This window comes from Syngnathoides biaculeatus, chromosome 10 (genome assembly GCF_019802595.1).
Source record: "Syngnathoides biaculeatus isolate LvHL_M chromosome 10, ASM1980259v1, whole genome shotgun sequence".
NCBI classification, from domain to species: domain Eukaryota; kingdom Metazoa; phylum Chordata; class Actinopteri; order Syngnathiformes; family Syngnathidae; genus Syngnathoides; species Syngnathoides biaculeatus.
This window is the reverse complement of record NC_084649.1, coordinates 12,898,837-12,926,673: the sequence shown is the minus strand read 5'-3', so window position 1 is coordinate 12,926,673 and position 27,837 is coordinate 12,898,837. Positions and strand designations below refer to the sequence as shown.

The 27,837-nt window shown below is 41.9% G+C and overlaps 2 protein-coding genes across 6 annotated transcripts in view; one reads left to right on the top strand and one right to left on the bottom strand.

Annotated features, from left to right (window-relative positions):
- The first annotated feature begins 2,796 nt into the window (after window positions 1-2,796).
- LOC133507629 (LIM domain and actin-binding protein 1-like) lies at window positions 2,797-20,310 on the top strand. 2 transcript variants are annotated; one of them, XM_061832885.1, is made up of 11 exons: window positions 2,798-3,070; window positions 4,689-4,767; window positions 6,163-6,304; window positions 6,484-6,529; window positions 13,705-14,148; window positions 15,429-15,483; window positions 15,554-15,642; window positions 16,649-16,727; window positions 18,376-18,410; window positions 18,493-18,626; window positions 18,721-20,310. In XM_061832885.1, exons 3-11 carry the CDS (start codon window positions 6,183-6,185, stop codon window positions 19,742-19,744), a joined length of 2,028 nt encoding a protein of 675 aa, XP_061688869.1. In that variant the 5' UTR covers window positions 2,798-3,070; window positions 4,689-4,767; window positions 6,163-6,182; the 3' UTR covers window positions 19,745-20,310. The 2 variants fall into 2 exon arrangements, with proteins under 2 accessions (XP_061688870.1, XP_061688869.1); XM_061832886.1 differs by lacking the exon at window positions 4,689-4,767 and having other exon boundaries at window positions 2,797-3,070.
- Window positions 20,311-20,543: 233 nt separating this feature from the next.
- spryd3 (SPRY domain containing 3) overlaps window positions 20,544-27,837 on the bottom strand; it is a 22,584-nt gene continuing 15,290 nt past the window's right edge. For all 4 annotated transcript variants that reach the window (XM_061832845.1, XM_061832847.1, XM_061832849.1 and 1 more), the window contains exons 8-11: window positions 26,586-26,643; window positions 23,078-23,197; window positions 22,863-22,999; window positions 20,544-22,780 (exon numbers count right to left, since the gene is read on the bottom strand). In XM_061832845.1, the coding sequence (XP_061688829.1) occupies window positions 22,646-22,780; window positions 22,863-22,999; window positions 23,078-23,197; window positions 26,586-26,643 (450 nt within the window). In that variant the 3' untranslated portion in view covers window positions 20,544-22,645. The remainder of the gene's footprint in view (window positions 22,781-22,862; window positions 23,000-23,077; window positions 23,198-26,585; window positions 26,644-27,837) is intronic.

Below are 27,837 nucleotides of genomic sequence, written 5' to 3'. Positions count from 1 at the left end.
AAGGTAGAGGTGGTGAAGGCTAAGCAAGAGGCATATGACGTCATGTACACCAGGTTGGACACGAAAGAAGGAGAAAAGGATCTCTACGGGTTGGCCAGACAGAGGGATAGAGATGGGAAGGATGTGCAGCAGGTAAGGGTGATTAAGGATAGAGATGGAAATGTGTTAACTGGTGCCAGTAGTATGCGGAATAGATGGAAAGAATACTTTGAGAAGTTGATGAATGAAGAAAATGAGAGAGGAAGAGTAGAAGAGGCAAGTCTCAAGGACCAGGAAGTGGCAATGATTAGCAAGGGGGAAGTTCGAAAGGCACCAGAAAAGATGAAAAATGGAAAGGCAGTTGGTCCCGATGACATACCAATTGAGGTATGGGAGCAATTTGGAGAGGTGGCTGTGGAGTTTTTGAGCAACTTATTCAACAGAATACTAGCGGGCGAGAAGATGTCTGAAGAATGGAGGAAAAGTGCGCTCGTTCCCATTTTTAAGAACAAAGTCGATGTTCAGAGCTGTGGAAACTATTGAGGAATAAAGTTGATGAGCCACACAATGAAGTTATGGGAAACAGTAATGGAGGTTAGACACATGAGAGAAAACTAATTACGAGTAACAATATGGTTTCACGCCTAGAAAGAGTACCACAGATGCTTGTTTGCCTCGAGGATGCTCCTGGAAAAGTACAGAGAAGGTCAGAAGGAGCTACATTGTGTCTTTGTGGATCTAGAGAAAGCCTATGACAGAGTACCAAGAGAGGAACTGTGGTACTGCATGCGCAAATCTGGTGTGGCGGAGAAATATGTTCGAATAGTACAGGCCGTGTATGATGGCAGCAGAATAGTGGTGTGGTGTGCCGTAGGTGTGACAGAAGAATTTAAGGTGAAGGTGGGGTTGCATCAGGGATCAGGTCTGAGCCCCTTCCTGTTCGCTGTGGGACTGGATAGGTTTACAGATGAGGTTAGACTGGAATCCCCTTGGACCATGATGTTCACAGATGATATTGTGATATGCAGCGAAAGCAGGGAGTAGGCGGTGCAACAATTAGAAAGATGGAGGCACGAATAAAAAAAAAAAAAAAAAAACAGAATATAGGTGCGTGAATGAGAGGGGTGCAAGGGGAAGAGTGAGGCTACAGGGAGAAGAGATAGCCAGGGCGGACGACTTCAATTACTTGGGGTCAACAATCCAGAGCAATGAGCAAATGGTGAGTGTGGTAGCTGGCGGAAGGTGTCTGGTGTGTTATGTGACAGAAGAGCCTCTGCTTGGATGAAGGGCAAAATTGGTGAGACTGGGCATGATGTACGGATTAGAGAGGGTGGCACTGAAGAAACGACAGGAAGCAGAACTGGAGGTGGCAGAAATGAAGATGTTGACATTCTCGCTCGAAGTGAGCAGGAGACTACAGGGAAACATTCAAATAATTTATTTGTCATACCAACACTCATTTTCACATGATATGAGATTAAATATGATACCTGAGGTCCCAGATTAGCCCAATATACCCTGAAACCTGTGTATATGACTACAATACAAAAATAACAATAAGATGACAAAAAAATATGTATCTACAGCGATGGGTGTGTTCAAATTTGCAAATGGATCAAGGATGTAGAAGCATTAAGTGATGTAAAATGACAAAATAAACAAATAAATATAAAATGGCAATGACAGTTTTCCAATGGTGAGATGAAAAAGGACACTTTTTTTGTCAAGGGAAAAAAGGATGGTGCTTGAGCATCTTCTTTGGTCTATCTATGCATTCCCCTGCTGCAATTGCTTGTCTACGTTAAACTTGGCTGGTGGCAAACAGGAGTGACATTTATGCGCCCTGTGATTTCAAGACCATCAATGATTGACTGATTAACGGAGATTCCAGTATTCCTCTTTCATCGACAAGTCTTTCATGCAACAATGTGCATCCAAGAACGGATGTTTTTATGTTTCATGGTTTATTTATTTTTTTCTTTGGGATTGTTTTTGTGACAGTGGCCTCCTGGAAAAGTCATTTCAGCCTTCGGTATTTTACACATATTTGGAGGAATTAACAATGAAATTTTATCAGGTATTGTACGTGACTTCACGGACCTTCTATGAAACCAAATGAAATTCCATTACGGTTCGGCCTGTTTTTATCTTTCCCTTTTTCATTGATTGAAGGGGTTACACAAAGCATTTTTTAATTGAGTTCGTGCTTCTAACTTGATTTGAATCAGGAATAATCAAGTTATAGGATTTATATCACAAATGATATACAGTGGAACTTTTTTTTCGTGATTTATAACTTTAAACAAATCACATGAAAACCAAAGTAATACTTCCCTTGGGAAATGATGCAAATCCAGTCCAATTAATCCTTTCCAAACATCGTAAAATATTATTCAGAAAATATGTAGTTTAAAATACAGAAAACAATGTGAAATAAATCTGATGAAATTGCTAAATGAACATTATAAATCACTTTTAGAAGACTCCTAATAGCGTAGACGTGTTCATGCTTCGTTAAAATACGTTTTACTTGGCCTACATCACAATTTAAACGATTTTCCTTGCTTTCCCATTACTGTATTTTCTTCGTGAAGCCACATCCTCTAAGATTGTGTGGTATTCTCACGCACCTCAAGTGTATTTTGTACATAGGTACGCAGTTCGACTGACTCGGAACAATAAACAAAACCGACCCAGGTAGAAGTAACGTAACACCAAAGCTCATTGGTGCATAAAATCACATGACCTGCGTCCTCCACTCCTGTGACACCTTTCATTTCACTCCACCTTAAACTGCCCCAGTCTGGACAATGTTGCCAGGTTGGATGGTTATTCTCAGCTTTATCTGTGTGAGCGAGGTATTAAACCATCAATGACATTGGCTCTTGCGATCGGCGGGTTAAAAAGGGGAAAACCTTCATCAAAGACAGACTGTGAGCGTCACTTGTTGCCGTTGCCGAGATATCCTTAATCGAAGTAAAAAACCATGAAGCGATGAAAAGCATCAGCTGGATCTGGCAACCAAACATCAGGCTGTGGCAAGTGTCAGGTGTCTCAAGGTTTGGGCAAAACTCCACGGAAGTTTCTACAGGTAAGACACCTTCAAACACGACAGCGCACAAACACACAAAATTGAAACATTTCAATAGAATTCGTACTCAATTAGTCCTATGTTATCATAGGTAGATTTCCTGTGGTCACAATACCCCCTCGCTGCTCATTCGTGATGAATTACTTATTAATTATGTCCGCTTGCCTACACTATCGTCACATTTTAGCGATGAACAATATTATTTCAAATAGGATCACACTTGGTAATCCAGCTACTATTATACATACACCTGCAAATAAATGGATATGTACAGTCGTGTTCTGTATATCGAGGGCAATAGAAGCAAATTTCTTTGATTTTAATCAGATGTTATGGTCATAAGACGTTCTGTCAAGTCTCAAGAATCCAATCTTCTGCTTCCTCTTCGGTGGTATTCTTTATTACTTCTGAGTAGGTGTGTGCATCTTTATTTGAGTGTGCTGTGGTGACTTGTTAAGGATAACTTGAATAAGTTGGGGTTAAAGTTCAATAGACCTAATGTAAAACGATGGCTGCTCTGTCTCTCTCTCTCTCTCTCTCTCTCTCTCTCCTCTCTCTCTCTCTCTCTCTCTCTCTCACTATCTCTCTCTCTCTCACTTTCTCCCCCCCCCCGTTTTTTTAATATTTCTCTCCCCCTTCCCCCCTTTTTTTTAAAATGTTTCACATTAGTGTAAAAAAAATCGTCAGATCTGAAAGCCACTAAATATTTTATCAGCCAAAAAGAGCTGAAGCGCCACCAATTTGGGAACTCCCTTTTCTTTCGTCAGAATGACGTCACACCATGCCTGACTCAAAAGAACGTCATCATTTTAGGCCAGACAGGATGTAAAGACCTAACAATGTAGTGTGTGTTGTCTTTAGTAATCTGTTATCTCACTTGATATACAAGTTCAGATGAGTTTGCTAATGTCGTTGCTCATTCAGCAGCTCGAGCTTTGTAGCGCAACACCTTAATGTCTTGTTAATATTGTCACACAACTGCCCTGTAATCACACACCTATTCCTCATAAAACACATGAACCGGTGTGTTGGAATGTAGCAAATGACTCTATAAAGTTACAAGCATGTTCGTTTGGATTGTCAGGACTGCAAGCAGCATACGTGTGTTAAAAATAATTTGTCCAAAGTCCACACGATATGTTGTCATCTGTTTGATCATGTTAAGGAGAGAGCGGGTGACCCAGATATCAAGTCAATCAGTGCTTGGCGGTGGATTTTGCCCAGCACTCTTGGAAAAGAAATCAAACACTTGTGCCGCTTTACTTTGTTACCTTTGAATTTAACATCAGCTGTAAAATGCTCTGCCCTTGTGTACTTCAAACAATCTTAACTGCCTGACTAGTTACTGCAATTCTGTTTGTGTTTATCATCCCCTGCACCCCATAGCAAGTAAAAATTGAAGTGAAACCAATGCCGTCATCAAATCTCCAGACAGTATAGGCAATTTTTTTGGTAATCGCACTTATTTGTGTTTTGAACAGGAACAATGCACAAAGTGTTGAACCGATGAGTTGACTATTTGAAGAGTTGACTTTACTGCCCCGTATAGACATTTAAAGCTTGTAGGTGCCTAATCGTGGATTTGTGGCTTCTCATATTCCTCGGCCTTTATGCACAGGACTTTGAACCCGTTCATCTGCTGCTCTTGGTGGACTATAACATTCTGTGGAGCAGGGAAATATCTGGCCAACAAGGCGGTAAGATGAGACCGGTCGGCTCGGGGAAAAAAAACCCAAAACATACGTTGGGGCCCAACTAGCTATAACAAATACATTTAATTTTTAATCTTTAGTTTTTGTTTGTTTCAATGCTAGTCCATCAGAATTTGTGTTGAAATGTAACCGGTCTGTGGTGCAAAAAAGATTGGGGACTGTTCTCCTGTGTGGAATTTTTACCATTGACTTCAGCTCAATTTTTGTCACAGTCTACTACAAAGTCTTTTAATGATTTTGCACAATGTACACTAATAAATATTTCTGTTAATGTTCCAATTGGCCAGAGGTCCCCCTGAAAAATAATAAATTTTTATTATTTTTTATTTACAAGTTTACAAGCATTTTTCAATTCAAGGATGAAATGGAACTCACTTTTGGTTTGCATTCCATTCCTTTTTTTTTTGCCATATTGTACAGAGCAGCCAAAACAAATGTATTTACCAAATGATGACCATGTAGCTATTTTTCACGAAAGATGGATTCATGTAGTTTACCTGAAGGTACATGTGAGGCAGACAGCAAGCATCTGGTAACTTTTGTTGCTACATTGTTATCGGACAGCCAGGACAAAGTTTGTTATTCCGCTACATTTCCTGTTCTGCTGGTGTCATCATAGTTCTCCTCATTGCAATCAATGTTAAGACTGTGGTGATAACACAGCAAATACTTCACAACGTCAACAAAAAAGCTCGTAGGAAATTGTTTAAATGCTCACTATGCAGAAATCTCGCTAAATATGCTGACAACGCTTATGATCGCACAAACTACTTCTTTTAGTGTGTTTCAAAAATGTATTCCCATTTTAATCTAGTATTCTTGATAGTTTCCAGTTTCTTAGTAGGTCTCTGTGTCCCTTCCATGAGTTGAGGCATCATGTTTGTGTACATCTGGAGACTATTGGTGCACCAAAAAACAATATTTCAAACCTCAACACTCAGTATTTGTTTCCAAATTTATTTCATAGCATGGCTCGTCAGTCTTTTTCCTAAATCATTTTTAGAGGTCTCAGTGAAGGCTGGGAGTGAGACTCATTCCTAGGCTTTTCAAAGCTCCACTGCACGAAACACAGAAAACTTAATGGAGGGTTATCCGCTGTCTTGCTGCTGTTATGATACGGTTGGGTCAGAATAAACAGCGACTGTTTTGAGCTGTGTGGTTTTGAGCCGCCAGTGAGTTAAATCCGCAGAGCGTGCGCTGGCCTTCCGAAAATAACAGCCCAGATTTTTGCAGTTTCTATGTTGCAATCAAGTCGGTACAGGAGTACGAGTTTGAACACGTCAATAACAGGAATGCATATTGGAAAATATCACTTTGTATCTTTATTTTTGGTTTGGCACAAAAGTCTGGATAAGGACAAGCGGTTTTATTGTGTTCTAGGAATTTAGGTAGCTGCAAAGATGGAAAGCGCTCCATTCAGTCGAAAGTCGTGGGTGACGCAGTCGTTGCGTGTCACTGCAAAGGAGTTGTCGCTTGTCAGTGGGCGAGGAAGAAGCAACGCCATTGCTGAGCGATTCTCCAAGTGAGTAAACAAAAACATTTCAGTCTCATATGGATTTAGTGTCTGCTGTAAAAAAAAAAAAAATCCCTTTATTAAAGTAAATGGACTGTGGTTACAATAATTTGTTGATTCATTTTTGAAAAATAAAAAAAAAAAGATTTCAGCAGACCTGATCTAAGTATTGTTTCTGACCCCAAAAGGTACCAGAAAGCTGCAGAGGAGTTAAATTCAAGTAAGCGAAAAGAGGTAAGTACATAATCAGATGCTTCAGATACACTGTAACACCCTAAGATCAACTTGAAATTTATTTCAGGTAAAAAAAATAAAAAAAAAAAAAAATATATATATATCTTTATACACTCCATTCTGCTCTTATTCTCTTTGACTTGACTTAGCCACATTGGGCGGCACGGTGGAGCAACTGGTTGGATTGGTTGTGACCTCTGTTTTAAAGTTATCATCACACTTTGCCCTTACAGCCACCATTTTGTGGTGGCTAAAAAAAAAAAAAAGACTACACCAAATACATTTTTCAAGTTAAATCTTCATCTGCTCACTGAGTAGATAAATCTTCCAAAAATGACTGACAGTTAAATCTCCAACTTTGTTTTTTTTCCTATTTCACCAGAAAACCTTGGTTAAATTCAAATTTAAGGACCTTTAGGTTTCATGGAGTTTGGTGTTCCATTGTTTATCTGCTCAGTCATCAATAGATGTTTGAACTTTGAACCGAAATAAAAGGGCTTGTCTTTACTGAATTGGATTGGTCATATATGCCCGGTTCAAAAAAAAAAAAAACAGTGGGAGATACCCATTATGCCATCAACACAAATCTTCGCAAATTGTCTTGTCCCGGCTGACCTCTGATTGGCCAGCAGTACCAATGGGCAGGCTATCAAACCCATAATCCGGCCTCAATCGGTGTAATCCCTTGCAATAGTCTCTAGTGTTGTCTGTATTTTAGCAGCTTTGTCTGAATGAAAGACAAATTAAACAAGCCTGGACTAATGATTATTACTATTATTACAAGGATAACTGACCAGCCAATATCATGAAAAAAACAAGGTAACGTGGCTGTGTGTTATGTGGTCTCTTGGTAGTTCAGTTCAGTTGTTCAACTGAAATAAAATAATCCATCCATTTTCTGAGCAATTTTAGTTAAGTGTTTACTCTCTTTTTGTAAGACACAGGTATCTATCTCAAAGATGCAACATGGTTAAGACGTTAAAAAAAAAAAGTCTCCTGGCGTAGTTGTTGCTAAATTAAATCAGCAGTGTAAAAAGACCATCTGTCATGTGCACACACAAGTTCTCACAATGCATACATACATACATTTCAAGGATAAACTGTTGCTAGGGTTTGGGAAGTGGCAACCAGAGGTCAAAGTCCAGCTGTGAAACTTGTTCAAATGCCTTGTTTTTGTCTTATAAATTCAGAAAAGGCGCTAAAATACTTTTGGGGTAAAAAAAAAAAAAAAACACATACACAGAAAATTCCGGACATAAATTTGGGGTTCAAATATTTTATCAGTGATATTGATAATATCCCAATACTGCAATAAGGCAATCATTTATATATAATTGGCCTCTGTATAAATTAGTAAAGAGGAAAAAACTTTTAGAAACGTGTTACTCTAAATATAGACAACAGGAAATTGGGAAAATACTTGTTCATACCTGCATATGACAACAATAATGAGTTCTTACAAAAAATATCTGTAGGTTGTTACGTTTAATATTTTCATGTGTTTAATCAGTCGGAAAGCTTAGGTATGGAAGAACCAGTAAGGTATTTTTTTCCCCAGTTTTTAGTAATGGCTAGCAAAGTGAAACCAACATGTTCCACAAACCAGGGCATTGGTGTAATATTTTATACCAAATTCAGCGAGATTTACAGGTGAATTCATTCACCCAATTAGTATGTGCATCAATCAGTAAAAATGTTGCCTTTATTGCCAATCATCAATTTAAAACATTACATTCACAGTCCTGTTACATAGTAATCTATTGATTTATTTAAAAAAAGCAAGGAGCTTTGTTTTAAGGAAATTTTGTGAGTTATTGGTCTTCATCCCCCCCAAAAAAATGGTAGCAGAATGTTCAAAACACAGGATAAAAACATTTTCATCGGTTGTTTAGACATGAAGCTTAAAGGCTGATGTCAGCATTATTGATTCTAAATGTGACAGCATCAATAGTGACAGATAATGGGAGGCCACATGGCAATATCCATTTTGCTTAATACTCCGAATGAGCACTCTTATATTTAGGGGGTTAGTCTGTAATCAATCAATGACACGGATGGTAATTCTTATTGAATTGAAATTTAGCCTATATCATTAACAAATTTCCTGATGTTTATCAGAGAGCATCATAAAGCAAAAGCTGTGGTCACAAAGCGGAGAAGGCATAAAAGGGAGATTATGGTTGAAAGCTCTTCAGATCTTACGATTGATTGGCAAGGTATTTGTGCCACAAGTACACGATAGTCCACAATGAAGACCTTTAACAGATGGAGAAAATGTGGCACATCTGGGACATTACCCACACCTGGACCTCCATTTAAAGTCGGTGTTAAGTCGAGAAGAAATGTGATCAGGGAGGCTGCCAAGAAACCCGCATCAACATTAAAAGAACTGCGAGGATTGTTGGCAAGTATTGTTTGTGTGAAATCGAAAATACAGACATCTGTAATCTTTATAGGAAAATAGTATTCTACAAAGAAGTACAGCTTAAGCATGACATTGGGTGGGACATGTAGGAAACTGAAAACAATGACATGACCAACATCATGATGTCACACTTCCAGGTCCAACTCAATAAATTAGGATAGTGCCAAAATCTTAACTTAGTTCAAAAAGTGAAACCCATTATAAAGATGCATCACACAGTTGAACCCAGATGTCGACATACATATTTTTATTTCACTGAAGTCAAATCACACTAAACTTCTTCTGTTTCAGGTTAGTCAGGATCACCCAAATGATTTAATTTTGTTAAATTCCACAATGATGCGAGAGGAAATATCTTAAATAATTTTATATTTTCTTTTAAGTCAAACATTTACAAACACAAAATTACTATGTATTGAAAAAACATGGGGAAGCTCAGATGATGTCATGGCTTTGAAAGCTCCTGATGGGTTAAGTGATGGCACACCGGGGGATGTAGATAAGGCCAGACTTCAAAACAATCTGCTTCCTTGTATGAACTCATGGCAAAAATCAAAAGAAATCAGCCAGAATATCAGAGAGAATTGTGGAGCTCCGCAATTCTGGCTCAGCCTTGGGTGCAATTTCCAGATGCTCTCATGTGCCCAGATGCTCTCATGTGCCTTGTTTATTTGTTCAAACAATTATTGCACATGTAAGTATAAACATTATGTGAATGTTCAACCATCACACCCCTCAGGAACGAGACAGGCTCTGTCCCAGAGATGAACATGTTTTTGTCTGAGATGTGCAACTCAACCCCAGAACAAAAGCTAAAGACCTTGTGAAGATGCTGGACGAAGCTGGTAAAGTGTCATTGGCTACAGTGAAATGAGTCCTGTACTGATATGAGCTGAAAGGGCGCTGACCGAAATGAACCCATTAATCCTAAAAGTCAAATTATAGTTTGCAACCAAGACAGCTAGAGACTGAGAGCCGTTTGGCCATAATGACCAATGTTACATCTGGGGGGGAAAAAAGGGGACGTTTATAGACCTGAGAACACCAAAGCAACAGTGAGGCATGGAGGTAGCAGCTTCATTTTTTGGGGATGTTTTGCAACAGCAGGAACTGGACCGCTTCATAAAAAAGGATGGCATCATGAAGAAAGAATATTGCACAGAGAGGCATTAGGGCAACATCTCAAGCTATTAGCCAGGAAGCAAAAACTTAGGCATAAATGGGTCTTCCAAATGGACAATGACCCTAAGCATACTACCAAAATGATTCAAAAGTGGCTTGAAGATAACAAAGTCAATGTCTTGGCGGGGTCATCATCTTCAAAGCCCTGATCTGAATCACATTGAAAATTTTTGGACAGATCTGAAAAGATGTGCGTCAAGCCTGACTCAGTTACACCAGTTCTGTCAGGAGGAATGGGCCAAAATTCCATCAAGAGTACATGTGGGATGTTACCCAAAACGTTTGACCCAAGTCAAGCAGGTCAAAGGAAATGCTGCTCGATACTAAATAAATGTTTGTAAACTTTTATCCTAAAAAATATGAAATTCTCTCTATTATCCATCCATCCATCCATCCATCCATCCATCTATCTATTTTTTTTCACGTTTATCCCCACGAGGGTCGCGGGAAGTGCTGGAGTCAATGAGCAGGAGGCAGGGTACATTCTGAACTGGTTGCCAGCCAATCGCAGGGCACATAGAGACAAAACAGCCGCACTCACAATCACACCTATGAGCAATTTAGAGTGTCCAATTAATGTTGCATGTTTGTGGGAGGTGGGAGGAAACCGTAATCCCTGGAGAAAACCCACGCAGGCATGGGGAGAATGTGCAAACTCCACACAAGCGGGCTCAGGATTGAACCCGGGTCCTCAGAACTGTGAGGCCAACGCCTTACCAGTTGAACCACAGTGCTGCCCTTCTTTCTATTATTGCAGCATTTAACAATTAACTATTTTTGGTGATCCTGGCTAATCTGAAACAGGAGAGGTATAGTCTGATTTGACTTCAGACAGTGAGACAAAAATGAATGTGTTTTTGCACAGTGTATGTAAACTTCTGTCTTCAACTGAATGCAGGGAAATATTTAAGGATTTTAAAGAAAAAGTATAATTTTGATGATTATAGCGTACATAGAGCAAACACACCTCATACTCATCATCCAAAGGAACCGGTGTATTACGTACAAAAAACAGTTAGAAACTGTGATAATTATTTTAATGTCAGGATTAGTCAGGAATTTTCCCATGTTTTTAATAAACATACATAAAATGTATGAGTACTGACACAAATGAACTTTTCTACCATATTCGAATTTGAGGTGTAGCTGTACACCCTCAGTGAAGCATGTCTTGAATTTCCCCTGAGAATGAATTCCAGTTTAAAGACATTTAGGTAACATTTGTGTTTCATCTCATCTTAACAGGAAAGGCGGCTCTTTCGGCATCAGAAAAATGTAAAAAAAAAAAAAAAAAAAATGGCCACTAGCATAATATGATACAAATACAAGAGCTTATTGAATATTTTGGCTTTACAACTCAGCTTTTATTTCAAGAGCACGTTTAACAACTGCAACTGTAACAAAGATCTATACATGAAACTATTAATACATAAACAAAATGTTCTAAGTAAAGGTTGCGTTTGCAGTTTTTGCACCGCTAGCAAAATTTGAATGTAGCTTGAGTTCACGCTTATCTCCCATATCGCTGCCCAAAGCCCCTCACTAACGTCACACGCAATGGCCAAAGATTAACCCTTGTTTTGTCTCCTGGGCTGTCCCATTTCCTTCTTTGTAACTTTTGTTGTTAACTTGAGGGAAATAGTTCGTCCCAAAAACAGTTTGCGTGGGGCTGGGTGTACCACCAGCAGTGTTGCGGCGTGTGTGCGTGTTTGTGTGTAGGGCAAATGATTGACACACTATTCGCTCATCATGCCTTTTCCTGTCTCAGCAGGACAAATTTTCAAATAAGAGACCTCTAAATGAAATGAGAGGCATAACATGGGGCCACAGAGGGATGATTTTTTTGAAAGCTCATCGATATCATTGATCGGCCAGGATAGCAGAATATTTATTTTGTCATCACAGTGTGCATGATGTTACTCAAGGTTGTTCCACGCTGAGTTTGAACATAAAAGCCAACTTATTATAAAGATAATAACACTCAATTATTATTAAGTATAAAGTTAATTATTTTGGTATTCATTTGCAGTGGTATGAAACTAATGGATCATATTGAGAGGTCTTAGTATTTGTGACTGTCATGGGTAATTGAGAGAGTCAAATATTATACGCTGTCCTCATTTGCGTTCTGTCCCGGTTTTCAAATGAATGGGCTCTATTTTGGCAACTTTGTCAAAACAAAAACCATGTGAAAAATGCAGCCCCCCCCCCCCAAACAAAACTACTATTTTTGCTAAATCGTCTTTGTGTAAACATACTGGGAGAAACACTGAAGATATGGCTGTATTTTACACTGTCAAGTACGTACTTGTGGGCCACTACAATTTCCCGGTGGAGCAGCATTTGCGAAACACTCCAGTATATTGCCTCATTTGGAGCATCAAGTTCTTGTGTGCACAGACTTGCTTATCTATTAGGCGATTGTGTCATTTAGATGGAAACATTGAGCCACATCAGACTCGGATATTCCCATTTAAGAGCCCTCTTAATGTAGGGGGTCTGCCCTGTGTGCACATGGTGGGAATAAAGTACTTTTCTATCCACTGAGTGCATAGTAGACAAAGAGTTAACTTTCCCTCCGTGTGTATCATTTCCTGCTCCAGTTTGCTGGGCTTTCTGACTCTTTCCTGGTGTCAGAGGGGTTGGACCAAGTCGCGGGAGCTTATTTAGTCTGGTGGCTAACATCTGGCACACTTCCACCTAGTACTCATCTGTAGAAGACCAAGCAGAGGACATTGCCACACACACCTCGCTGGCTGTTTTTTCCACAGGTTGACTTATTTCTTTTTTTGCTCTGTCTCTTTCCATTCACTTTCCTTCATATTGGACTTTCCACACAATGGCAGTGATTGTTAGTGTTGTTCTGCTTTTGTTTATGTATCCAATTGTCTGTTCCCGAGCTGTTGCTGCTGTTTTGTTATTTGGGTAATTTCTGGTTCCTTATGGATGGAGAGCAGAAACAATTGATTGTCATGTCAAGTCGCATTTTTCTTCGGATTTAACAATATGATTCCGGTTATCTGTTTAGAAGTGGCCAAGCATACCTGCAAAAGTTGAGCGAGATTCATGGTTTTGTGTGTGTGATTGTCGCCCTTGTTCAGATCCTCTTTTCTTTAATGTGTCACTCTTCTATCACAATTGGGGAAGTTTTTGAAGGTCACGCAGCTGCCACCGGCCTTCCTCCCATTGTTCTGCTTTGTCTTGTCCGCCTCACCGCATGCTTTATTATTTGCATGAATGGTGGACAGCGAGCTCTCCTTAGTGCGTTTTCTTCGTAAGAGTGAAGTTGTTGTTCACAATGGAATGCGGCACGCATGCTCAGCCCTGTTAGATTCGTCTTAGGCCATTCGTTTTGCCTCAAGCGTATTTAGCAAAGACATCTTCAGTATTTCCTGCACTCGTTTTTCTAAGCAGCTGTTGTGTTAATGGATCAACAGCCAAGTGAGCAGATTCTAGGATTCCCTTTAAAAGTCTTTTCCCTGCAAGGGCGCAGTACTCAGTGAGCAAGAGTGAGCGTTCACGCTGTTGAATTTTACCTTTCACTTCCGTTTTCTGCGTTGTCTTACAGGGCTTTAACAGTGCATCTTCCTCTCAGCGCTCAACTAACCTGAGCGCTTTGAAGAAGCGCTGGGAGCAAGCGGGGAACGTCGGTCATCAGGACAAGACCCCATTTATCTCCGCGCCCATACACAATCAGAGCACAACCACGGTCCTGACGAGGCCGGCTTCTGTCAGCGAGCAGCCCCCTCCTCCGGAGAGCCCGGTGGCCTGGGAGCCTCCTCAGGAGGATCCACCGAGCGCACCCGCCGCCGATCCTGTCGTCACGCCTCCAGCTGCTCCGCAAGAGGAAGAAGAGGGGGGGATGGAGAACGATGTGCCGACACACAGCGAAGCACCCGAAAATCTCGACGAACAAGTTCCGACTAGTCCCCGCGCCTCCTATGAAAAGCCCAGAGTGCCGCTGAATAATCTGAAGATGAGGTTTGAGAAGACAGACGACACCCCAGTAAAGGTGAACATCTCTTGGTACTTTGTGAATGAATAACACATATCTTCAGTGAATCATAAAAAAAAACAAAACATAAAACAGTAAAGATGCTGACTTATCGTCACATTCGTTTGTTAGCTAAGAAAATGAAATCCAACATGGAGAATGGGGAAATTTATTATAATGAGTGAAAATATGAATCACAGATGGACCGCGTCACAACGCCAATTATGTACCGGCCAATCAAAAATAACATCTCACATCAGAGTATACTTTCATTTGGAAATGTGGTTGGAAAAGTAAAGTGTTGGGAAAATGCTAAAGTCCAGTGCAGTCAGTGAATGGGTGTCATTGCTCTGCTTCTTCCATGACAACTGGGCCACGTAGTTTGCGGTCAAATAAAACACCACCGTACTGTATATTTGACGCCTCAAAACGCTGTTTTCTGATAAGAACACCAGGAGTCGCAGTTTTTCTGTTGCAGTTGGTATATGTGCCAGGGGGCCGGTCGCCTGGTTTGCGGGTGTGCGTAGCGGGTTGTATTATTTCCCACTATTGTTCCAGCTCAATCGCTTGGGGTGTGGCGGCTCTCGTTGTTTTTGTAACTTGTTTTTTTCCCACCCAAGAGTTGCCTATTAAAGAAACAAAAACACAACCAAAACTTAACCAGCATACAAATAATTTTGCAATTCAAGGAGCTTTTGCTGAAACTGTCAAAGGTTTGATGACTAAATGTCTGCTTGTGGTTGCGCTTGAATGGAATGTTGCCAACTCAGATATGGCCAACATATGTTGTCACTTCAGCATCGCCACAAAGTTTGTCAGCCCTGTTTCCACTCTTGCAAAACGAAACTATAATTGACGGTTTTGTAGCAAGTAATCTAATGCTTTTAGAGAATGTTTTCATTGTGTATTTCCAAAACAATCAATCAAGAGCTCACCTTGGCCAAAAGAGGAATGTGGGAACATTCCTGACCTCGGGCTGCTTTGTCATTCCGACGTCTGTTCGCTCACTTGATTCCTTTTCTCACCGTGCTCTCGTGGGATCGTCTTGACGATCATTTATGCTTCGCTTCCCAAAAGTGACACGCGCTACACATAGAAACTGGCATCTAGACTTTATGGGAGCGTAACATTTTCAATATGATCTCGATGAAAGACAGGAAGGCGTGCATGGCTTTTGCGGAAGTGGCCTGTGAGTAATGATAAGCTGATAAACAAGTGCACTGATTGAATTTAGCGTTAAGGTCAAGGGAGGAGGCCGGTGGCCATGTTCAATCATCATTCTCCTCTGTTTCATCCAGGGTTCCAGGTCCATGCTACTAAGTACTTCGTCAGAAGATATGGACCAAACCTCGGGTGAGATTTGCCATTTATTTGAGATTTCAGCTAAGAATGAACGTGAACTTTACGTGTCGTGCGCCATCAGTGTGTGACCGTGTACTGGAGAAGACGTCACTGAGAGAGAAGCTGGCCAAATACTCGGCTGCTGTCTCCAAACAAAGCAGCGCTAAAACTGTGAGTAAAAGAAGGATCTCCTCTCCTGTTACATAAAGTATATACATTCTAGATAAGAATAAATATCACTATGAAGTACCTATGGGTGTCCTCATCAGAATTAGGAAATTAGACCAGTATAATGAAACTCTAGCCAAACATTTGCACTTGTACCTGTACAATGATACAAACCACCTTAAAATGTTTCCAGCATTTTATACATTTTTTCCCCCCTAGTTGGATGTATGTGATTTTAGCATTGCTCTGCTATTTAGTTTTTGAAACGTGGTTAAATGATTCCAAAAGAAAAATCTTTTGACATGGTTTTATAGTCCACTAGTAGTCATTTGATAGAACGAGTCATTTATCTCACCCGTATTGTTTTCATATAACAACATTTGGCATGTGTTTCTGAAATATAGCTATCCACCTGTCACTAAGGGCAAACTGCCCTCTGATGATGGGGGGGCGCACTGGGTGGGGGGCTGATAGTTGGGCGTTCCCATACCCACGCTCCTCCCCTTGGGACTCTCTGGGGCACTGTCCTGGGGAATAGATAGCATCCCCACTATCGTTTCACTTATCTTTTCTTGAGTTACAAAAGATGACATTATCTGATGTTTAGACTTCATTCCTGTTTATATATATATATATATATATATATATATATATATATATATATATATATATATATATATATATATATATATTTGTATTTTAAATAATTAGAATGATTGAACTTTTTCTCCAAAGACACCAGGTGTAATTTGGGTTTCCAAGTATCCTGTCGTCAAAATAGTTACGCTCAATCTCGCAGGATACACAGGAAGTCCGCTTACTCGTCGTCTGGATGTAGTCATGTGATGTTCCGTATTTAGCGGATTGTCTGTGAACTTTGGCAAATGGAGGCGCGATTGTGTGTCTGCGTATTGATTGATCACGACCTCCCCTTTCACATGTTCAGTCTGTGATTACTACAACACTTGTGTACATAACAGCCATTGTGTTGCTCCCCCCTTGACTCCAGGCTGCGACGCCAGAAGTGCTTCCCTCCAAGATTTCTCTGTCAGCAATTCAGAAAGTGACGCCTGTACACGAATGCAATGGTGAGTCAATGACTGGATTGGCTCGAGATGACAGTAAATTAAAACTAAAACTTTGGTGTTATTTCTATTACGCAAGGCACTCGCTATTTATAACTAGCAAAGGGGGTGAAACTGGATTGATCTTGAGCACACAGTGCTCCAACTAGTCAAACGGTGTCTGCTGGCCGTGTGAATTATTTTGTTGTTCGATTCATTCCCGTTTTGCAAAGTGGCAGTTATTATTGTAGTACCTCACAGGAGGAGCGACGAGTATTCAAACTCAAACGAAGTCATTCATGTCAAAAACCAGTAGTGTCCCTAAATCTCACGAGGACAAATACAGCAGTACTTCATTTTCACGTAGAGCGTGCGTGAGGAAATCAACTTTGACTTTTACCAACATAAGCAATATTTAATAGTTTGAATGTAAGCGTGAAAAAGTAAAGGCCATTGGGTGAAATGTTCTGACGAATCTAAACGGCACTTAACTGTTGAATGTGTTCGTTCTTGAACAGCAAAATTCACAATGATCAGTGTATCAAGTATTACATTTCCAGGTTAAATTAAACTTAGTATTGAAACAGTACTGAAACTTAGTGCTGTTCACATTTTGACATCTTAAGCCCAAGATTATCGTATTTTCCGCGCTATAAGGCGCACCTAAAAGCCTTTCATTTTCTCAAAAGACAACGGTTATATATATGGGTCCATCTAATGGATGCATAATGTAACCCCACCCTCTACTGTAGCATCTATTCTATGCGCTTTATAATGCATAGGCAGGGTGTAAATTTTTTGCCTTATTGAGATAAAAGTCTCCTAACAGGCCACAATCAAGGAAATAACACTTCTTTAACGCATAAAACAAAGGGCAAAAAAGATGTACCCTCTCGTGGGCAGCGTCCCAAAACTGGGACGGGTATGTTATCAGTTCTGTGAAGTGGTACATATGAGAGATATGTTTATTAATTCTTATTCTAGAAAGCCGCTCACGTGTTAATAATACTGATGGATTAGCATTTTGAAGACAAACTTGGTTGCATACTGACCTTTCTCCCTTTCTTCTCTTGGAAAAACGCACCATGTGTACTTGAGGCAGCCATGTTGGGTCAGGAAGGAAAGGGAAATAACTCCGTGCTAACTTTGACCGAAGAGTTATCCTACTGATACCAAATTATGGCTTCTGATTAGAACACTTAAATATTTTGATATACTGAAGGATATAATGCGTGAAAATCATGATGCCCCAAAAATGGAACGCTGCCCACGAATGGGTTAACCCATTAGGGTTGGGCCATGCATTGAAGGTGCGCCTTATCACGCGGTGCACCTTATAGGACGGAAAATACGGTACTTAACAACTGATCGATATTGTCTCACTTCCGACAGCGAAGTGGCCACTAAGTGCGGCATAGTGTCATCAGTTAGTTGTAACGCATACAGAGACTACAAGTCATAGACATAAAATTGGATGTTCTTGAAAATGTTTGTGGAATCAAATGCGTGATGATTTTTTTTTTTTTCTGTTAGTAACTCGTGAGCGAGCATCTAAATGTGCTGCTAGCTAACGTCATGCATGTTAGGCCTCTTCAGAATTTTCACCTGAAAGCTAACTTTTGGTCTGCGGTGTCAAATGAAATAAAACAGTTGGCATTTTTGGACGTTTCAGGGGATACCAGCAGCGAGCTCTCGAAACCATCCAGGGTGAGTCGAGCAGTCCAGCTGTCAGTCAGAAGAAAGTATGCTATACGTTGCCAATGTGTGTTGTGTCTCTGTGTGAGTTTAGAAGTTCTGCCCTCCAGTCAAGGAGACGTGCGTTGCTTGTCAGAAGACGGTGTATCCTCTGGAGAGGCTGGCGGCTCTTCAGCACATCTACCACAAGAGCTGCTTCCGCTGCATCCATTGCAGCACAACGCTCAGGTCCCCCCCCCCTCCCCCCCGGCCCCTCCTGTCCAAAGTGTTCTCGGTGCAACTTTTTTTTTAATGCCTTTGATGTGCCTTCTGTTTTTTTCAGCCTTGGCAACTTTGCCTCCCTGCACGGAAACGTGTACTGCAAGCCTCATTTCAGCCAGCTGTTTAAAGCCAAGGGCAACTACGACGAGGGCTTCGGCCACCGGCCCCACAAGGAGCTGTGGGCGCCTCGCAAGGATGACGATGAAGGCGAAGAGGAGGCGGTGAAGCCCAAAGAACAAACAGCGGCAGTCAGGAGCGGAGCCGAGTCAGCGGAGAGCACATCGGACCAACAGCTGACCCCAACTGTAGAAGCGTCACCGCAAGTCAAAGTCACCGACCTGGCCGCCCACCTGGAGACCCGCATGCAGACGGCCGCCGGCTCTGCAGAGAAGCCGGCCGAGACCCGCAGGTTGAGGATCGCCTGGCCGCCCCCCGCCGGCGTGCCCCAGTCCGGCCCGGGCTCGCGCACCCCAGTCGTCGAGGGGGCCGCTACTGGACGGGCCTGGAGGGCCAAGTGGCCCCCGGAGGACGAGTCGCCGTCTTCGGGTTCCTCGTCCCACAGCGCCGAGCGCGCTGAACTTACGAGCCTGAGGAGGAGCTCGTCCCTTAGGGAGCGGAGTCGGCCCTTCACCATAGCTGCCCAGCCCAGCGCCGAAACCACCTCGAGTCCCAGGGAGCCTCGTCGGCCACTGAAGGCCTTGCAGGATTGGAGAGCTTCTCTGGAGGAAAGGAGCTTCTCTCAAGAAAGAATGGAGGACAAGAAAGTGGAGCTGCAGAGGAAGAGAGAGGAGATGGAAGAGCACAACGCTGGTGAAGAAGCAAACAAAAGCAGCCCGGAGGTGATGGTGGAGAGCGAGTGCAGAGGATGTGAACAAGAAAGAAGCTCGTTAGCAGAGGACGGCTCCCGCAGCATCTCTCCCGATATCTCGGAGTCCCCCTCACCGCCCGCACGACCCAAACAGAACCGTGCCTCACAGGACGTCGGCTTCTGGGAAGAGGACAAAGACGAGAGCGACGCAGAGGAGCTGACAGCGGAGGACTTCATCAAGAGGAACCGTTGCTATGACGATGACGACGATGACTAGAAGAGCGCCTCGTAATCAACGCCATTTGTCTTATAAAAAGCATTCTGTACAAGTTGCAATAACTGCCTTTTATTTCTCAAGTTGGTTTTCCTTACGGTTTTAGCTTTGACAATTGTGTCACTCCTGACTGTACTGGAACAGGAGTTAAATATTTCATTACTCTCCAACTGTGCTAACATTAATTTGGATGACTGGAAACAAAACTCAGGTCGACAAATGTGCAACTGCTTTGAAAAGCCTTTTCATTGCTGAAATCCTTAAACTACGCTGTTGCCATATTACATAGCCTTATTGGATATCTTGAAGTTGAAACATTTGTGTAACGTTACTTTTAGTCTTTGGAAAATCATGTCAAGATCCTCTTGAAATGTTCTGACTGCCACAAAAAGATAAATCCTGATGTAGTTTTTTTTTTTTTTTTACATTTGGTTTTGTGAAACCCCTTCAAAACCTTTAGTTTAAAAATGTGCCACTGAAAATATGGTTTCTTGTTTTTAAATAACTTGTATCATTAATTCAATTTTAGTAGTTTTAAGTTGTTAAAGTAATAAAATGTTAGAAAATCAGTCATATTTTTCCCTTGTTGCTATTTTGTGTATTACAAAACTAAACTCAAAGGTAAAAATAAGTTTCAGCGCAGACGGGGAAATTTTCCCAACAAAGCTTGAATTATATGGGAAGAACCACGACCGAATCAAAATGACGACTCATCCACCTTAAATTGCCTTCTTGCGCCACTCCATTTTAAATGTAAAATGTGTTGCACATGGGAACTGTAGCATTAAGACAAACACATGGATACAGGATAAGACTTAAATTTAATATAGAAAATATACCTAAAAAGCACCAGCAAAATGTCAAAAACTACACATTCCAAACATTTAGGTGAAAATAACATTTGTGGAACATTTTTGGCTTGCATCAGATTGCTTTACACTTGGCTAATGAGGAAAGGCACTTCATTGTTTTGAAATAACCAGGTGAGGGTTAAAAGGCACAACCGGCCGGCCATGGGACGTTCTTTATATTAATCCAAAACATGCAGGCACTTTGGTCAGGATGCTCTGATTGGCTCCTCAGATCCGGATATTTTGAAGAAAATTCATTGTGACATACACTGCTTATGCCATTTGAGGTCACAGACAAGACGGATCCGACCTCAAATTCACACCGAGGCTCAATTTAGTGTTAAGTGAACCAAATATTTGTATTTTTGACATGGGAGAGGAGATTACACATTTCTTTCTTTCTGAGGAGGAATAGAATTGAGGCAAGGAAAATCTACTACTGTAAAAGGAAGTACAAGTGAAGATTGGACGTCTTAGTGTAACGAACAGTAATCCTAAACTATGAGAACAGAATTAACTCACCCGCCCAAAACATGACTCAAAGCAATGGAAATCTCTGACTTGAATCGATAAAAAGATGATCATTTTTGATATTTAAATACACCTGAGAGCAACAAATCATAGTTATGGCTTCATTGTCACAAAAACATTTAAACTGTAGACATTTTTGGTCATTAAATATCCTTCCATCGAAAATGTATTCCCTTTCAGCATTTCATCTTGTAGCGATCAAAATGTTGTGCATTATGATAACAGATTGAACTGAGTGACGTAACACCCCCCAAAAAGGGGAAAAATTATTCAAACACCAAATTGTTGTGAAACAAAATTTTTTTGGGCTCAAAAATTAGAGTTAATGGCCACAATGATGTGTTTCCCAACCATTATGCCTCAGCACACTTCTGAGAGAGCTCATCAGGTTGCAGAAAACGATGCAATTATCTGAAAATCATTTTGGCTGAATATTTGCGACATGACAAGACAGGTGTAGCATTTACTGGCAATTTATTTTCCAATAAATGGCAGAAGGTTCAATTAACTTCAGAATAATAGCTTTGTCTTCAACTTGGGGGAAGATTTCACACAAAGTAAAATGCGTCAGTAAATCGGGACAAGAAATTCATTTTTACATTGAATTATTTTCTATTACGTTTTTGTTTGGTGATGTGCTGAGAAAATATTCACAAATACCATATGTGCCTGGGCTCAAGTTAAGGTTGGGAAACTTGATACATTTACAGGCCATCACTGCACTTCAGGACTCTCACCACTAAGTGTCGCTAATGCACGGTTTATGGGACGTGCAGCGTAAAGGGTCGGCAGACAAATGCTAACTGTGCCGTGTTTGTTCTTTCTTTTTGTATATTAAAATCTACATCGCACTTTGTGATTGTATCAAAAACAGGGGTGTCCACACTACAGCATGGGGGCCATTGCAGCCGACAATTCCATTTTTTGGGCACCCTGTGCCATAGAGTTCAATTAATATGTAGTTTGCCTGCATTGTACTACAATATTTCTACACTGGGTGGCAAGTCAGGAGAAGAAAAGAGGAAGTTCCTCATCATCTCTTGCTTCCTTTTTTTACACCAATCACTTGGTAAGGTGCAGCGTTGAGGTCATCTTGGTCCAGAATGCTCTATATTTGGTTCCCGTGGCGGAGAAGGGATTCTACTGTGCTCAGTGCAGGGATGTATTCTTGTGGGATTTAGCCAAAAATATGGAAAACAAAATCCTTGACTTCATGCACTATAAATAATATATATGTGTGTGTGTGTGTGTGTGTGTGTGTGTGTGTGTGTGAGTGTGTGTGTGTGTAAATGCTTTGCATATGTTTACTTACACTGATAAATTGTGTGTTCAATAAAGTGAAGATGTCAAAGTGAGGAAACAGCTTGGACACACCTGAATTACAACTTCAATAAAAATATACATTCGGATCATTTGGAATCAAAGTTATTTGACTCTTACAGCATGGGAAGGCCACAGTTCTATCCTGACGTGACTTCAACAAGCAACGTGCAGCAGCCTGTTGACGATGAGGTGGTGGTGTTCAGCCACTGAGCGGGTGCAGGTCCACTTTGACTTTCTCCCCGGTGCTCATCATGCCGATAGTAGGGTAGAAACCTCCCGCTGGCAAGACCACCTCCCTGCGTCCCACCACATTTCCATTCCGGGTGAAGAACACCTGGCGCGAATGGACAGCAAGGACAACAATGAGCATTGTCACACGCAAGAGGTTCCTGGCTTCAGTTCTGGCAGCAACTCACCGTGACCTTGGTTCCTTCCAAGTCTTCCTCTACCTCTTCATCATCATCATCATCATCATCATCATTGCCCATGTACAAGTCGTTCTGAACCTCGCTGGGCCGTGGAAACGCGTCCGGCTCCCAGTCGTCCGCATCATCTAAACAAAGCCGTTAAGAAAAAGTCAGACAATTGAAAGGACGAACCGTCTGTTGGACGGGAGTGGAAACCGGCTCACCTCTGCTCTCGTGGCTGTAGTCACGTGGAAACATGATGCCGCAGCCCATGAGGTCTCCTTCGAAGCAGCGCGGTCCGAATGCGTCGCCGACTCCGCTGCCCTGGAACAACTTCCCGTCGTCTACAAAAGAACCTCGAGGTCGTGTCACTGCGACACAACGTTAGACAAGCCGAGCCCAGAATCTACCGCCGACACGTCACGATGCAAGCAGGCAACAAGCGGCTTAATTAGGGGCACCACCCCTTACCGATGGTGAGATCAATTTCAAGCTTTCACATTTCGATTGAAAACGATTTCAAATATCTCAATGCCATCATATAGACAGAGGAGACTAAAGTTGTACTTTTTGGATAGTGTGTGTCTCATTACATCTGGAGTAAATACAGCACAGCATTTCAGAAAAGGAAACACCCAACCAAATGTGTAACAGTGTTGATTGTGTGATGGGGTCGCTTGCTACTTCAGGACCTGGGTGACCTGCTGCGATCGATGGCACCATGAATTCTGCTCTTTACAGAAAATCTTGAAGGTGAATGTTTAACCATCAGTTTGTGACCTCAAACTAAAGCGCACGAGTTTTGCAGCATGACAATGATCCCAAACACACCAGCAAGGATCACTTCTGAATGGCCTTAAAAAATATAAAAAGAAAGCTTTTGGAGTTGAATAGTGTTGAATCTGATTGGAATACTGTGGCATGACCTTCAAAAGGCTGTTCATACTGTTTTTAAAGCAATTCAACAAGGAAGAGTGGGTCATGATGTCTCCACTGAGACTTTAAGGACTCATTGATAGAAAATATTTGCTTTCAATTGCTGCAGGTAAGGGTGGCTCAACCAATTACGAATTAAGTTTAGGGGGCAATCCCCCCCATACAGAGCTAAGTGATTTTTCTGTTTGTTTTGTTTGAGATTTACATTTGATTGATGATCTTACAGTTGAAGCCCAAAGTTTACATGGAATTCAAAAACATTTTTTTTTTGTCTCACTGTCTGAAGTCAAGGGCGGCACGGTGGATGGTAAAGCGTTGGCCTCACAGTTCTGAAGTCCCGGGTTCAATCGCGGACCCGCCTGTGTGGAGTTTGTGTGTTCTCCCCGTGCCTGCGTGGGTTTTCTCCGAGCACTCCGGTTTCCTCCCACATCCCAAAAACATGCAACAATAATTGGACCCTCTAAATTGCCCCTAGGTGTGATTGTGAGTGCGACTGTTGCCTGTCTCCGTGTGCCCTGCAATTGGCTGGCGACCAGTTCAGGGTGTACCTCGCCTCCTGCCCGTTGACAGCTGAGATAGGCTTCAGCAATCCCGTGACCCTCGTGAGGATAAGCGGCTAAGAAAAGCATGGATGGATGTCTGAAGTCAAATCAGACTCAACACCTCTTTCAGGTCAGTCAGGATTACCAAAGTTATTTAATTTTGTTAAATGCCACAATAATGACATTTTCCATCCATCTATCCATCCATTCATCTTCTGAACCGCTTATCCTCACGAGGGTCGCGGGAGTGCTGGAGCCTATCCCAGATGTTGTCAGGCAGGAGGCAGGGTACACCCTGAACCGGTTGCCAGCCAATCGCGGGGCACAATGAGACATACGACAGTCACACTCGCAATCACACCTTGGGGCAATTTCGAGTGTCCAATTAATGTTGCATGGTTTTGGGATGTGGGAGGAAACCAGATTGCCTGGACAAAATCCACACAGGCATGGGGAGAACATACAAATTCCACACAGGTGGGGCCGGGATTTGAACCTTGTTCCTCAGAACTGTGAAGCTAACGGTCTAATCGTTCACTTCACTATGCTGCCGAGAGAGGATTTCTTGCAGAATTTTTTCTTTGAGGTCAGAAGTTTACATACAAAAAAGTACTGTCTTTAAACAATGTGGAAACGCCCAGATGATGAGGTCATGGCTTTGGAAGCTCCTGATAGGTTAACTGACAACATATTCGTGAATTGACGGCACACCTAGGGATGTATTTAAGGCCTCACCTCAAACTCTGAAACTTTTGAGAATGAAGCTGCTATTTGTAGGAAAAACTTTGCCAAAATTTTAAGAGAGAAAAAACACAGATTTTTGCTACGTTTTGTCATGTGGGCGTACGCAATTACTCTGAAATTATGCCACAGAAGATTAAAGCCCAAGTGTCATCCTTATAAACATTCTAAAATCGATATTGTAATGAAAAATACACAACATTATTCACTTCAATGTCTATACGAAAAAATAAATGTGAACGGAGAGCCTGTCATCCATCCGCAAAGTTGCAGAAGTGTCATTCTACGATATTCAAGTGGTCGCCATATTGGCTGCATCCTCTGTAAGTGCCGTCACCCGGACATTCGCCAATGAAAACACGCGGTGCACCCTAACTATGGGAGACAAGGGTTAGGGTTAGGTTAGCTCATTTCGAAAAGGAGAACACCACACAAACGGGTGAAGTTACCGGGGCAATAGTACACTATTGCTTCGACCCATGTTCAGATGATATGCGATCACGGCCAAACCGCATCCCCGTCCGATCCACTTCTGCGGCGGAGATGAGCCATCGTGGCTTATCGCAGCCGGCCAGTGTGGCTTATGATGGAGCCGAGCCGTGCTGCTTTAGGGGGTTGTTCATAGACGCCGCAGTACGTGATGAACAACACAGTCGAGCCGGGGTGCTTTACTGTGCGCACGCGGCTGAATGAGACATTCTCGGCTGGGTTCTTAGGAGCGGCCCCCGTCCGCAAAGCCCGACGCGCAGCCTTCGCAGAAGCTGTGACTGCCTCAGCCGGTGTGGCTGATTTTCGGTGCCGTGGTGGCATATAATGGAGCCGAGCCGTGCTGCTTTAGGGGGTTGTTCATAGCCGCCACAGTACGCGATGAACATCACTGTCGAGCCAGGGCGCTTTACTCTGAGCCTAAACCGCAGCCTTCGCTGGCGAAGCGAAGCAGCAGCCCGACGCCATCAGACGTGCACATCGACATATTTCGTATGTGGATCTTTTGTTACGTTACGAGAGACCGATTACGTGGTCCCCCTCAAACTATTATTTTTTTAGTAGCTGTATACACACCTACGTGTTATTTGGAACCCACGAAGCTCTTGTCTTCTGCACCCGTGCAATCCATTTTTTCACAATGAACCGGGTCTCTTGCAAATTTATGAAGGGTAAATCCAATCTCCTGAGTGTTCAAGCAACTCGCAGCAATGCAATGAGCTGGCATTTTGGCTAACACGAAGGAACGAGCTACCTTCCCAGAGGAAAAACTAATGGAAACAAACGAGTCCACTTGGGGGCGCCGCTGTCCTTTACGTCGCTTCCTGCTTCTTCTTGAAAACAAATCCCTCGAGAGGATTTTCATGGCGGGAGTTACAAAAATCTGTATACGTCAAAATCATGTTTTGTGGTGAAAAAATGCACAGGCCTATATTGGCTGACGTTTTTTTCATTAATAACATACTAAAAATCATCCATTTCATGACATTAGCCCTTTAAGAGATGCAGTTGATATGTCAACACTCACCAGCATGGTAAGCTATGGACCCTCTACTCCAACCTGGATGTCTGTTTTTTGGATAATCCTGTGGGACGACAGTACACCATCAGTCATGTATGAATGAAAAAGGTATTTTTTCCCTTTCGCCCTGTAAATATCAGCCGTGATTTACAAAAGATTGGTGCATCCAAAAACAGGTTCAAACTTGACTGGGGATACAAAGAGTTGCGGAAGCTCATCTACCATCTGGTCATAACCAGGAGTGTGTTTGCCAAATGGCGCATAGTTCATTTTGCTTGATGTGGGAGAAGTGTATTCAAATTAATGAGCTCATACAATGTGATTTAACAAACCCGAGATGAATTGCAGTCTGTGTTTAAATAACGCACCAGAAAGGCAGGTGCAAACCAGCACACACAACAGTGCCAGCGTGGAGAACTCAATGCTTCTTGTAAATCGGGCCCCGTGTGTTTTACAGGGTACCAAATTAACTACCCTTTTTTGGCAATCCTACATTGGAGTACCACAGTACTTCAAAAATACAACTATGACACAAACTGGCCTCAGTGTCACGTCCGACCAGACCCCAAAACACACTATGTGCAGGACAATTTTAAATATGTACATATTTTATTACGTGCTGAATTAAGTGGCTTTGAGTTTGGAGTGACCGCTGTGGTTGTCCAAACATTATTCTTCAACTCTTCATATTACGCTGGAGGGTGAGGTTGTTTTAAGAGTTATGAAGTTTCCATTTTGACAGCTTTGACCTTGTCAAAGAAAGACAGCAGAGGCTTCTAGTTTGGAGTGAGCGCTGAGCGCTCTCTAGCTTTAGCCTTCAACCCTTCAATTTGTGCATTTAGCAGGGTGAGGTTACAACATTTTTGTTCCAAATAATTTTGACATGATCAGCCTTGACTTTTCCTCACGGTGGAAGAACACGGCTGACATGCGGTTAGAGACGTCACAAGTTTCAACCATCGAACTGGCACACGACGAGGTATGTAACCAGCTGATTGGTCCTCCCAGGCCAAGTGTGAGACATTACAAGTGAAGAGATGTGAAAACATACACGGTGCAAAAACCAATCCAAATAAGATCAATAGTGAGAGGCAGGTTCTTTGGAGCAAAGATTGATTAGTTTTCCTAGAATGTGGAAGGACTGAACAAACTGTTACCCTGAGAGAAAAAGGATACCTTTGTTTTGGTTATTGAAGTAAAAGGAAAGCGAATGATGGCTAGAAAAAAAAGTTTCAGAAAAAACAGACGCAAAGGGAAA

Bases quoted from the DNA above. Each gene is read 5' to 3' on its own strand.
- LOC133507629 (XM_061832886.1), top strand. From the start codon at position 6,183: ATGGAAAGCGCTCCATTCAGTCGAAAGTCGTGGGTGACGCAGTCGTTG. The intron at 6,305-6,483 runs GTGAGTAAACAA...TGACCCCAAAAG, and splicing joins ATTGCTGAGCGATTCTCCAA to GTACCAGAAAGCTGCAGAGG. The intron at 18,411-18,492 runs GTGAGTCGAGCA...GTGTGAGTTTAG, and splicing joins AGCTCTCGAAACCATCCAGG to AAGTTCTGCCCTCCAGTCAA.